Below are 13,090 nucleotides of genomic sequence, written 5' to 3'. Positions count from 1 at the left end.
TCTGATGTCCCTGGTGCGTGTTGGATGCCAACAAGTCTGCTTGCGGTAGCAAGCTGTGGAGTTACCTGTCGCTGGCTGACTACGGACTCCATGTCGGCCTCAGGGAGTGGAAGTCTGGCGCCCCATCTGCTGTTGTGTGTAGCTGGTGGTGTGACACGCCCCACTTTCCAGGAGAGTTGCCACACTTTGATGGCCCGTGTTGGCATCAGAGGGTCTAACCAGCGACCCGCTGTGGACTGGAATGTTGGCGCCCCATCTGCTGCTGATTGTAGCCAGTGGTGTGACACACCCCGCCGTCGAGCAGAGCTGCCACTCTTGAACAGAAAACTGGCACCTATTGAGACGCGGCTGTGCACCTCTGTTTTGGTAAAGTGCCTCTCCAAGTCACTTACTCACAGCACCTAGGTTGCTCCATTGGGCCCCTTCTGCCTGTAACCTGTGACATGCAAACTTCTGTGTTCACTCTTTTCAGCGGTTCGACCGCCCTGTGGCGTCCATTATACTTCACACCCGCTGGTCAGCGTAACTTACTGTCAACAGGCCCTTGCCTGGCTATAACTTGTGTGCTCAGAAATGTTGCACCGAATCTAACTTTCCTATCCTAAACTATGGTGCCGCTACACAACTTCCAACTTTATATGCTAGTCATTTACATACATTGACATATATTGTGAAAAGTAATGGTCTTATAACACTTCCATGGTACACGTCCAAAGTTACTTTTACTTTTGAAAACTTTTCTCCATTTAACATAACAAGTTGTGGTCTGCTTGCTAGAAACTCTTCAAACGAATCACATAGTTCGTGTGATTTTGCATACACTCGTACTTCTACACACCACCATACACATATTATTCTGTGCATTAGAAGGAGTTCTCAAGGAAAAGCTTTTTTAGTTTGTTTTCAAATTTAACTTTGCTACATGTCAGGCATTTGACGTCATAAGGTAAGTAATCAAACATTTTAGTGACAGCAACGTGAACAAGTTCTTTGCTAATGATAATCTTACTGTCGCGATATGAATATCTTCATTTCTTTTAGATTTACAATTTTCAAGTGATGGGACACAGTTATCATGTGCACAATCAATATGAGAAAAGGACTAGCATCATACACAAGTGATGATTATAATGGTGTAGGAGAATGATGAGAATAATACTGAACATGTCTTACTCTCTTTCTTTAGATGTAGTTACGTAACAAACAGAAATATTTATAACAGAAATGGCGTCCAAAATCAGGATGATAAACATCTTGTTGCAGGCTGAACTTCAAGTGATTGTTTGCTAGCTTATAGCTCAGTGATGTTTTAGTATTCCAATACATGTCAAATAACTATTTCTTAATAACCAACAAGTAATTTTAGTTTGTTTTCAAATTTAACTTTGCTACATGTCAGGCATTTGACGTCATAAGGTAAGTAATCAAACATTTTAGTGACAGCAACTTGAACAAGTTCTTTGCTAATGATAATCTTACTGTTGCGATATGAATATCTTCATTTCTTTTAGATTTGCAATTTTCAAGTGATGGGACACAGTTATCATGTGCACAATCAATATGAGAAAAGGACTAGCATCATACACAAGTGATGATTATAATGGTGTAGGAGAATGATGAGAATAATACTGAACATGTCTTACTCTCTTTCTTTAGATGTAGTTACGTAACAAACAGAAATATTTATAACAGAAATGACGTCCAAAATCAGGATGATAAACATCTTGTTGCAGGCTGAACTTCAAGTGATTGTTTGCTAGCTTATAGCTCAGTGATTTTTTAGTATTCCAATACATGTCAAATAACTATTTCTTAATAACGAATAAGTAATTATTTAGCTTGTCGCAGACTCCAAGTTAGAAGCATTTCCTAGTTTTACGCAAAGTAAATGGTCAACGTCGAAATCCAGCTGAATTCTACGTGAACGAGAAAGTGTATGGAAGACAATAGTGTGCATCTCTTTTCGAAAGTGCCTCTTCCACTCCAAAATCCAAGACACATATTAATAAAACGAAAACTTTTTGTGATACTCAAGGTTTGAGATCTATTTCTAGATTTTCTTTTCGTTTGTATAATAAAACTGCAAGTTTTTTGTGTTGTGGTGGTATTTGGCAATTATTTCTGCTCCTCTGTTACAGTTTTGTTTGAGAGGTATGCGTGTGTACATAACAGTAACACTGTAACATGAACAGTGCTGTGAAGCAATACAGGACCTACTGCTGGGTTAGTTTATGACCCTACTGGATAGAATGAGTGGCCAAGCTAGCGCACATGGTTCATGCTGTCACCCAGAGGCTATTCCGTGTGTTCTTTGTAAACAGTTGTATATGTTGCAAATTACACGCTGCACTATGGGTCAGATTCCAAATAAATCTGTACATTCCCGTTTCGCTGGCTGGGTAAATCAACTGAAACGACAGAGAAATGTTCGGGCATATCAGTCCAGCAGGATCATACCTAATGCACTGTAGTGTGATATTTCTTAGGGGAGTGCCTCAGTCTGCTCGCCACCACAGCATGGTCAGTGTTACAGTCAGCGCGATGATAGCTTCGTGTCAGCAGGACATTTTTTAGATCTGAACACCTAGCTATGACAAAATCAAGTTGGTGCCAGTGATGAGAGCGGGGATCCTCCAGGTGACCTCGTGTCGATCTTTAACTTGGAAATACGTGTTTTTGATAGGCAGACTATGAAAACAGCACATTTCTAACAGTATCTGGCCATTATCGTTTATTTTTCCCACTCCATGATGAGCCAGGCAAGTCAGCCACATGTCATTCATTATCTGACCCAACTAGAGCATCAAAGTCGCCTAGAATATATAGTGGCTCTTAGCTGGGTACTTTGGCTATTCTGTCGCTGAGTAAATTACGAGGGCAGGTCAGTAAGTAATGCAACACATTTTTTTTCTGAAACAGGGATTGTTTTATTCAGCATTGAAATACACCAGGTTATTCCCCAATCTTTTAGCTACACAACACTATTTTTCATCGTAATCTCCATTCAATGCTACGGCCTTACGCCACCTTGAAATGAGGGCCTGTATGCCTGCACGGTACCATTTCACTGGTCGATGTCGGAGCCAACGTCGTACTGCATCAATAACTTCATCATCATCCGCGTAGTGCCTCCCACGGATTGCGTCCTTCATTGGGCCAAACATATGGAAATCCGACGGTGCGAGATCGGGGCTGTAGGGTGCATGAGGAAGAACAGTCCACTGAAGTTTTGTGAGCTCCTCTCGGGTGCGAAGACTTGTGTGAGGTCTTGCGTTGTCATGAAGAAGGAGAAGTTCGTTCAGATTTTTGTGCCTACGAACACGCTGAAGTCGTTTCTTCAATTTCTGAAGAGTAGCACAATACACTTCAGAGTTGATCGTTTGACCATGGGGAAGGACATCGAACAGAATAACCCCTTCAGTGTCCCAGAAGACTGTAACCATGACTTTACCGGCTGAGGGTATGGCTTTAAACTTTTTCTTGGTAGGGGAGTGGGTGTGGCGCCACTCCATTGATTGCCGTTTTGTTTCAGGTTCGAAGTGATGAACCCATGTTTCATCGCCTGTAACAATCTTTGACAAGAAATTGTCACTCTCAGCCACATGACGAGCAAGCAGTTCGGCACAGATGGTTCTCCTTTGCTCTTTACGGTGTTCGGTTAGACAACGAGGGACCCAGCGGGAACAAACCTTTGAATATCCCAACTGGTGAACAATTGTGACAGCACTACCAACAGAGATGTCAAGTTGAGCACTGAGTTGTTTGATGGTGATCCGTCGATCATCTCGAACGAGGGTGTTCGCACGCTCCGCCATTGCAGGAGTCACAGCTGTGCACGGCCGGCCCGCACCTGGGAGATCAGACAGTCTTCCTTGACCTTGCGGCGATGATGACACACGCTTTGGCCAACGACTCACCGTGCTTTTGTCCACTGCCAGATCACCGTAGACATTCTGCAAGCGCCTATGAATATCTGAGATGCCCTGGTTTTCCGCCAAAAGAAACTCGATCACTGCCCATTGTTTGCAACGCACATCCGTTACAGACGCCATTTTAACAGCTCCGTACAGCGCTGCCACCTGTCGGAAGTCAATGAAACTATACGAGACGAAGCGGGAATGTTTGAAAATATTCCACAAGAAATTTCCGGTTTTTTCAACCAAAATTGGCTGAGAAAAAAAATGTGTTGCATTACTTATTGAACTGCCCTCGTATAAAACAGATCCTTCTTTTCTGCGCTGGATGATAAGGTGGGAGTGTACACAGTAAAGATGCTAACAGTTCCACTCGAAGAGCGTACTTGTAAAATAAGAATCCGCTCTAGTCCACCAGATGATGGCACAGTACTGTTCAAGAGAGTGTTTTTAACCGCGAATTATACACCGTGAACTCTTGGCTCATCTTGTGACTTCCCCTGCCAGAAGAACGTATAATTAGCTTCCCAAATAGAGCCCCTGTCTGGCAGCAGCATCTCCTGTAGTCCCACAAATTAAAGCGATAGAACTCCGTGTCAATAACCGCAATCTTACGAATGAAATCAGCACCTTGGGTATCGTCAATGTATCTTGGACACATGGTCCTGACATTTCAGGTGGCATTACGAAATGGCGGTTTCTTTATTATTTCCTTTTTGTTTTTCTGCCCGCTCGTTGAAGATCACTTCTAAGCTCCACACACTCTATGAATCAGGCGAATAGTGGCGGGACTGCGCCTTATTGACTGGAGGCTGCCCAGCTTGAAGCAGGCGGTAGCTGTCCACTGAGATGCGATGATCTCTCCCACCGTCGGAAGCGGCCCCTGGCGCTCAAGTCTAACTCCAATCAGACAGAGCTCATAACCGGTGACTCCCCGTGTTGTTCTGATGTTTTTAGACGTCGCTGAAGTGCCCTCTCCAGGATGCTACATGCCTGGGCGAGCGTTCAGAGGAAAGGCAAGCCAATACGACTGGTATCACGTCGGTTGCAGGAGCTACCAGTAGGGGACGCAGTACGCCTTCCAACCGCCTTTGGGACCCCACTCCAGATTCTTTCAGGGTATTCTCCCTAGCTTTCATCCCTCCCGAGACTAACGACAAGGCAGTGGAGTGTAAGATAATGAGATGAGGAAAGGAGTGGTAACTGAGGAAAGGGTACGGTAGGGAATATGTAGGATTTAAGATGGGTCTTCTCTTCCAATCCCAAAGAAAGCAGTTGTTGACAGATGTGAAAGTTACCGAACTATCAGTTTAATAAGTCACAGCTGCAAAGTACTAACGCGAATTCTTTACAGACGAATGGAAAAACTGGTAGAAGCGGACCTCGGGGAAGATCAGTTTGGATTCCGTAGAAATGTTGGAACACGTGAGGCAATACTAACCTTACGACTTATCTTAGAAGAAAGATTAAGAAAAGGCAAACCTACGTTTCTAGCATTTGTATACTTAGAGAAAGCTTTTGACAACGTTAACTGGAATACTCTCTTTCAAATTCTGAAGGTGGCAGGGGTAAAATACAGGGAGCGAAAGGCTATTTACAATTTGTACAGAAACCAGATGGCAGTTATAAGAGTCGAGGGGCATGAAAGGGAAGCAGTGGTTGCGAAAGGAGTGAGACGGGGTTGTAGCCTCTCCCCGATGTTATTCAATCTGTATATTGAGCAAGCAGTAAAGGAAACAAAAGAAAAATTCGGAGTAGGTATTAAAATTCATGGAGAAGAAGTAAAAACTTTGAGGTTCGCCGATGACATTGTAATTCTGTCAGAGACAGCAAAGGACTTGGAAGAGCAGTTGAACGGAATGGACAGTGTCTTGAAAGGAGGATATAAGATGAACATCAACAAAAGCAAAACGAGGATAATGGAATGTAGTCAAATTAAATCGGGTGATGCTGAGGGGATTAGATTAGGAAATGAGACACTTAAAGTAGTAAAGGAGTTTTGCTATTTAGGGAGTAAAATAACTGATGATGGTCGAAGTAGAGAGGATATAAAATGTAGACTGGCAATGGCAAGGAAATCGTATCTGAAGAAGAGAAATTTGTTAACATCGAGTATAGATTTAACTGTCACGAAGTCGTTTCTGAAAGTATTTGTATGGAGTGCAGCCATGTATGGAAGTGAAACATGAACGATAAATATTTTAGACAAGAAGAGAATAGAAGCTTTCGAAATGTGGTGCTGCAGAAGAATGCTGAAGATAAGGTGGGTAGATCACGTAACTAATGAGGAGGTATTGAATAGGATTGGGGAGAAGCGAAGTTTGTGGCACAACTTGACTAGAAGAAGGGATCGGTTGGTAGGACATGTTTTGAGGCATCAAGGGATCACAAATTTAGCATTGGAGGGCAGCGTGGAGGGTAAAAATCGTAGGGGGAGACCAAGAGATCAATACACTAAGCAGATTCAGAAGGATGTAGGTTGCAGTAGGTACTGGGAGATGAAGAAGCTTGCACAGGACAGAGTAGCATGGAGAGCTGCATCAAACCAGTCTCAGGACTGAAGACCACAACAACAACAACAACTTCTCATAAATGGCAACAGAAAGCTCACGAATCATTCAACAACCACCATTACAACAACCTGATAAAAATCAAGAGTGGAGAGTATTCAAGGGTCACTGTAGTAAAATAAATCCCTGCAGGACACTGAAGAAATATGTACAGCCAGTAAGAGGTTCTTTTTTGTTTAGTTACATGTTTATTAGATTACATTCATAGAAATGTGGATTGTGTAATTAAAATAGCATACCTACATTGTACCTTCTATCTGAAGGATCACCAAACGAAAACCTTCCACCAGCTTCGATCTTATATCTTTCACCTTTTCTGATGCAGTCTGATTTGTGTTCTGTCATTTGTATGCCACGCTTCTCCATATCTCTAAATGAAGTCATGATCATTCATTGCGTTTATACACTACTGGCCATTAAAATTGCTACACCACGAAGATGACGTGCTACAGACGCGAAATTTAACCGACAGGAAGAAGATGCTGTGATATGCGAATGATTAGCTTTTTAGAGCATTCACGCAAGGTTGGCGCCGGTGGCGACACCTTCAACGTGCTGACATGAGGAAAGTTTCCAACCAATTTCTAATACACAAACAGCAGTTGACCAGCATTGCCTGGTGAAACGTTGTTGTGATGCCTCGTGTAAGGAGGAGAAATGCGTACCATCACGTTGCGGATTATCGTGTCGCGACATTGCTGCTCGCGTTGGTCGAGATCCAATGACTGTTATAAGAATATGGAATCGGTGGGTTCAGGAGGTTAATAGGGAACGCCGCGCTGGATCCCAAGTGCCTCGTATCACTAGCAGTCGAGATGACAGGGTTCTTATCCGCATGGCTGTAACGGATCGTGCAGCCACGTCTCGATCTCTGAGTCAAGAGATGGGGACGTTTGCAAGGCAACAACCATCTGCATGAACAGTTCGACGACGTTTGCAGCAGCATGGACTACCAGCTCGGAGACCATGGCTGCGGTTACCCTTGACGCTGCATCACAGACAGGAGTGCCTGCGATGGTGTACTCAACGACGAACCTGGGTGCATGGATGGCAAAACATCATTTTTTCGGATGAATCCAGGTTCTGTTTACAGCGTCATGATGATCGCATCCGTGTTTTGCGACATCGCGGTGAACGCACATTGGAAGCGTGTATTCGCCATCGCTATATTGTCGTATCACCCGGCGTGATGGTATGGGGTGCCATTGGTTACACGTCTCGGTCACCTCTTGTTCGCACTGACGGCACTTTGAACAGTGGACGTTACATTTCAGATGTGTTACGACCCGTGGCTCTACCCTCTGTCCTGGCCAGCACATTTTCCAGATCTCTCACCACTTGAAAACGTCTGGCCAATGGTGGCCGAGCAACTGGCTCGTCACAATACGCCAGTCACTACTCTTGATGAACTGTGGTATCGTGTTGAAGCTGCTTGGGCAGCTGTACCTGTACACGCCATCCAAGCTCTGTTTGACTCAATGCCCAGGCGTATCAAGGCTGTTATTACGACCAGATGTGGTTGTTCTGGGTACTGATTTCTCAGGATCTACGCACCCAAATTGATTGAAAATGTAATCACATGTCAGTTCTAGTATAATATATTTGTCCCATGAATACCCGTTTATCATCTGCATTTCTTCTTGGTGTAGCACTTTTAATGGCCAGTAGTGTATTTGTCTATGTGCCATCCGTTTTTAAGAGCAGTATACCTTCAGAACCTGCATGCAGTTGTTAGCCCCAGATTGTATGAGATACGCCACAATGATACCATCTGGATCTGTCAAATAACTACTTACCTCTGTTCAAGAACTCACTTCTTTTACATAATTAAGTCTATGACGTAAATCACGTTAACCTCCATATGAACATTTCTGCAATCAGTCAGACATTTTATTTTCAGAGGCTGATTATGAAGGAGCGTTACATCTGTTACTATTTTATGACGCCAAAATTATAGCTGCTACTGGGTAGTGTACCGGTTCCCGTGAGATCACCGAAGTTAAGCGCTGTCGGGCGTGGTCGGCACTTGGATGGGTGACCATCCAGGCCGCCATGCGCTGTTGCCAATTGAGGAGCTACTCGACCGAGTAGTAGCTGCTTCGGTCAAGAATACCATCATAACGACCGGGAGAGCGGTGTGCTGACCCCACACCCCTTCTATCTACATCCTCCACTGAGGATGACACGGCGGTCGGATTCCCCGGTAGGCCACTCGTGGCCTGACGACGGAGTGCTTACTGGGTGGTGTAGATTGGTTTTCTTTCTGCTATGTACAAGAGAATCTTAACGATATACGTTATTTTCAAGTGTGTTTTTGAGAATAAATTGCACCAAAGCCAAAATGTATGCTGAGCCAGTTGTTAGAGTTTCCCATTACTTAAATATATAATTCTAAATTTTTTATTTTCCACAGTTATTAAGTGGCACCAATGGCATGCGTGTTATTTTACTTGTTTATATGTTCCAAAACTAGGCTACTGTCTTTACAGCAGAAATAGTTGAACCTCATATTTTAACATTTAAACTGCATCACTTTACTGCTGGTGTACGACATTTATCAAAGATTTTATGTTTTATGGATCAAAGTTAAACAAAGCACAGACAAGATATAAAAAGCAACAACAATAGAAATCCTTGGTCAACAAATCTTATAATTTTTTCCCCATACAAATAATGTGTGAATTAACTGAATGATTTAACACACTTTAATCTACTTCTTACAGCAGATGACTATACACATAAATTTAATAAAGTATTACTTCTGTGAAAGAATATCATGATTTACACAGGCAACCCCTGGGATAAGCTACTGTAAGTCCTAACTACTGATATTTTATAATTAAAAATTTTTAATAAGAGCTTGATGGATTTATATATGGATCAGCACTCAGCAATTCTAGTTTGATAAAAAAATAATTTGTTCTTGTACACTCCCGATAACTTGAAAATAAAATTGCTTGTATTTGTTAACATCATTATCTTTTGCCAGCTCCTTTCGTTGTACAGTCGAACAGATGACTGCTAATTATGTACAAAAGCCAGTGGTTTCATGACATGGATTTAATTGTACAAGGAAATTAACAAAGATAGTGGAACAGAAATTTTTCATTTATTAATTTCAATAAAAATTCATTCAACTATTAATCTTCATTTAATAAAATCAAATAGTAAAAAAGTCTTATTTTTCGTCTACAAATTACATGTAACATTGATTGAAGATCATCATTATCTTACAAAAATTGAAATTCAGTCACAGTGACACACATAATGAAAATAAATAAGTACGTTTTTTTCCGACAACACTGAATAACAACTACTTAACTATTCTTTACTAGATGCAACAGTTGACGGTTATATACACAAAAGTCAATGGAAAACACTGCAAAATGAATTCTTGTACCTTCAATGGTCTCTGGAATTATTTATGAAATGCACTGTTTATGAGAATGGAAGCAGTAAGTCTAGTCTGAGTTATAAAGTGTAGACACCATTAACGATAAACGAAGTACATGGATTCTAGATTCACTGTCAAAACCAATACTAATAATAATAACCATTCTTTCTTCAACATTCACAGAGGTCCAAAGCAGTTTCATCAGCTAAGTGTTTCACAGAAGTAATGGTGATTCAAACTGCAAAAGTAACCATCTCAGTTCACAACTATATATTCTCATTCTTAGGTACCAGCCTGTCAGACTCTGGGTTCTTTTCGAGCATCCAGTAGTAGCTGTAGACAACTCGCAGGAAGTATACGTTGGGCACTGAGAAATAGACAGAGGCCGTAGGCATATATTAAGCAAATCAGATGTAATTGTACATTACTTAGAAATAAACTATGGGGGGGGGGGGCGGGGATGTAAAAAAATGGAAGATTTTGTTTAGCTTGAAATACAGTACACCATTCTGCAGAATGGCAAATCATGTGTTGATCATATTCTGCATACTCTGTCACATAGCGACACCTTCAGGGATGCATTAACAATATACAGACAAACTACAGAAATGTAACCTGTACGCTGTATTAACTGTACTGTTTTGCTATACTATTTAATGTTATTCATGCTTATGATAGCTATGTTTGGTCAACTGAATTAGAAGGAAAACTGCTACTTTTGAAGGGGCCGCTACCTCTTCAGTTGCTCTAAATAACTATTGTTTAGTTCCTACTGATAGCTAAGCAAGAGTTACACACATATAATAGGTTTTAGTCACTGTGTGTAGTATGTATGAGGGTTTATTTATAATAGTCTCTGTTTAATTACGTGTTTACAGGTATTTACAAGTACTGATTCAATAATTCAGTTCATTTGTACAAGGTGTGACTAATAAGATACGACTTCACTTAATTTTGAATTTCTGGAGGCTCTAAATTTTGTACTGTATCTATTGATAACTTTTAAAATCAAACAGTGGAAAATACATGATCGACTAATAACAGTTCTGAAAGAGAGAGATAAGACTGCTAAACAAGTAAGTTCTTCTAAAGAAATAGACAAAACACACACACACACACACACACACACACACACACACACACACACATTCAAGCAAAGACAACTCACAGAGACATGAGCAATATCTCGGGCCACTGAGCCAGATTGTGATCATCCATGCGTGATGGGAGAAGCAATCTGTGTGGTGACGTTAAGGTGTAGGCAGGGGTGGGGAGGGGAAGAGATAGTGGGATAGGAGTGAGGGCTGGCAAAGTGCTGCTTATGGGAGGATACAGGGGTGGGGTGGAGAGAGGGTAGGGCAGCAGATGCAGTCGGGATGTGTTAGACAGAAAGCAGGTGGGGGGGGGGGGGGTGTGTAAAAGTAAAAAGACTGAGGATGCATTGGTGAAACAGAAGACTATACAGTACTGGAGGGGGGACAGGGAAGGGGATATATTGGTGAAGGACAGTGACTAATGGAGGTTTAAGCCAGGGGAATTACAGGAACACATGATATATTGCAAAGAGAATTTCCAATTGTGTAGCTTAGAACAGCTGGTGTTGGTAGGAAGGATCCGGATGGCACAGGCTGTGAAGCAGTCAACTGGGTGGTCCAGTAGTTTCCTGGTCACAGTTTTCCATTATGTGGACAGACTGCTTGTTGGTCCTCATGCCCACATAGAATGCAGCACAGTGGTTGCCGGTCAGCTTGTAAATCACATTACTGGTTTCACAGGTATCCCTGCATTTGACGGGGTAGGTGATGTGCCTGGAGTGAAGTAGTTAGTGGTAGGAGGATGTATGTATCAGGTCTTGCATCTATGTCTGTTATAGGAATATGAGCTATGCAGTAAGGGGCAGGGATCAGGGGTGGAGAAGGGATGGACGAGGATATTGTGTAGGTGCAGTGGGAGGTGGAATACCACCATGGGAGGGGTGGGAAGGATAGTGGGTGGAACGTTCCTCATTTCAGGACACGATGAGAGGTAGTCGAAACCCTCGCAGAGAAAGTGATTCAGTTGCTCTGGTGCTAGGTTGTACTGAGTCGTGAGGGGAATACTCTTCTGTGGTCTGACGATGAGACTTTTGGAGGTCACTGGAGAGAAAAGGCATGGGATATCTGTTTCTGTATAAGGTTGGGAGGTAATTTCGGTCTGTGAAGGCCTCAGTGTGATCTTTGGTATATTTTGAGAGCGACTGCTGATTACTACAGATATGACGGCCATCCATTGCGTATTGTCCTTTTGTTAAGAGAAGACGTTGCACCTTGAGCTTTTTGAATTTGTCTGTGAGGCATTCTTGAGTAGTGCTATTGGCAGTGTAGGGAACTGACGTGGGTGGACACCTGGTCTCTTACAAAGCTTTAATGTGTCGTAGATGTTCTCTGAAGTGTATAGTCCAATAAAGAGTAGAATTAAATATATAATCTTGGTGTAACTTCACCGTGCAGTGTCGATGGAAAGATTCTACACCAGTGGTTCATAGGGAAGAATTGTCATCTGTGTCGGCTGGAAGTATTTGGAACCAAATAATATGCACTTCATCCAAAAGAGTGCCGAGAAGTGGAGTGAAAAGTGACAACAAGCAGTCTTTTTTGAGTATGCTAAAAATGTTGATGGTTTCTGACCCTGTATGATAACCGATCGACATTTCAGTGTAAATTAATTTAGAGAAGCAGGACAACAGGGAATACCACAGGTCAAATCACCATTTATTATGCTGTTCTCTATGACTATTTCTTATCATCACCATTTGTTATCATCATCATTTCTTATCATCATCATCATCATCATCGTCATCCATTAGCAGTATTGGCTATTTCACATTCTGTGACCAGACAACCTCTTCCATCCATCGACAATACAGACCTCCTGTATCTCTTCAGCCTTGGGGTTCATAAAATTTAGAGTGATATGTTTCAACATCCTGTACAGTTTTTTTATATATGGGTTCACTTCTCACTTTGAGTGCTGTGTATTTTGTTTTCGTCATTTTGGCAAAGGCCACTACGTTCACTGAGTTTTGATAACACATTGTTAAGTATTGTTTATATTTATGTTTTCATTCGTTTATCAAATTTTCTTCATAATATACATATTTTCCATTACACTTGGTTATTTTCTTGCAGTATGGATCCACAGCTTCTACAAATTTTTAAAGGGTTTCATCTTGC

The 13,090-nt window shown here is 41.9% G+C and overlaps 1 protein-coding gene across 5 annotated transcripts in view; it reads right to left on the bottom strand.

Moving 5' to 3' along the window:
* Window positions 1-9,667: 9,667 nt before the first annotated feature.
* Window positions 9,668-13,090, bottom strand: part of LOC126424977 (uncharacterized) — a 124,945-nt gene continuing 121,522 nt past the window's right edge. For all 5 annotated transcript variants that reach the window (XM_050087860.1, XM_050087861.1, XM_050087862.1 and 2 more), the window contains one exon: window positions 9,668-10,245. In XM_050087860.1, coding sequence (XP_049943817.1) covers window positions 10,145-10,245 — 101 coding nt within the window. In that variant the 3' untranslated portion in view covers window positions 9,668-10,144. The remainder of the gene's footprint in view (window positions 10,246-13,090) is intronic.

The sequence above is a fragment of the Schistocerca serialis genome, chromosome 10 (assembly GCF_023864345.2).
Source record: "Schistocerca serialis cubense isolate TAMUIC-IGC-003099 chromosome 10, iqSchSeri2.2, whole genome shotgun sequence".
NCBI lineage: Eukaryota > Metazoa > Arthropoda > Insecta > Orthoptera > Acrididae > Schistocerca > Schistocerca serialis.
Note: the sequence above shows the minus strand (reverse complement) of the source record. Positions and strands in the feature narration are given on the sequence as shown.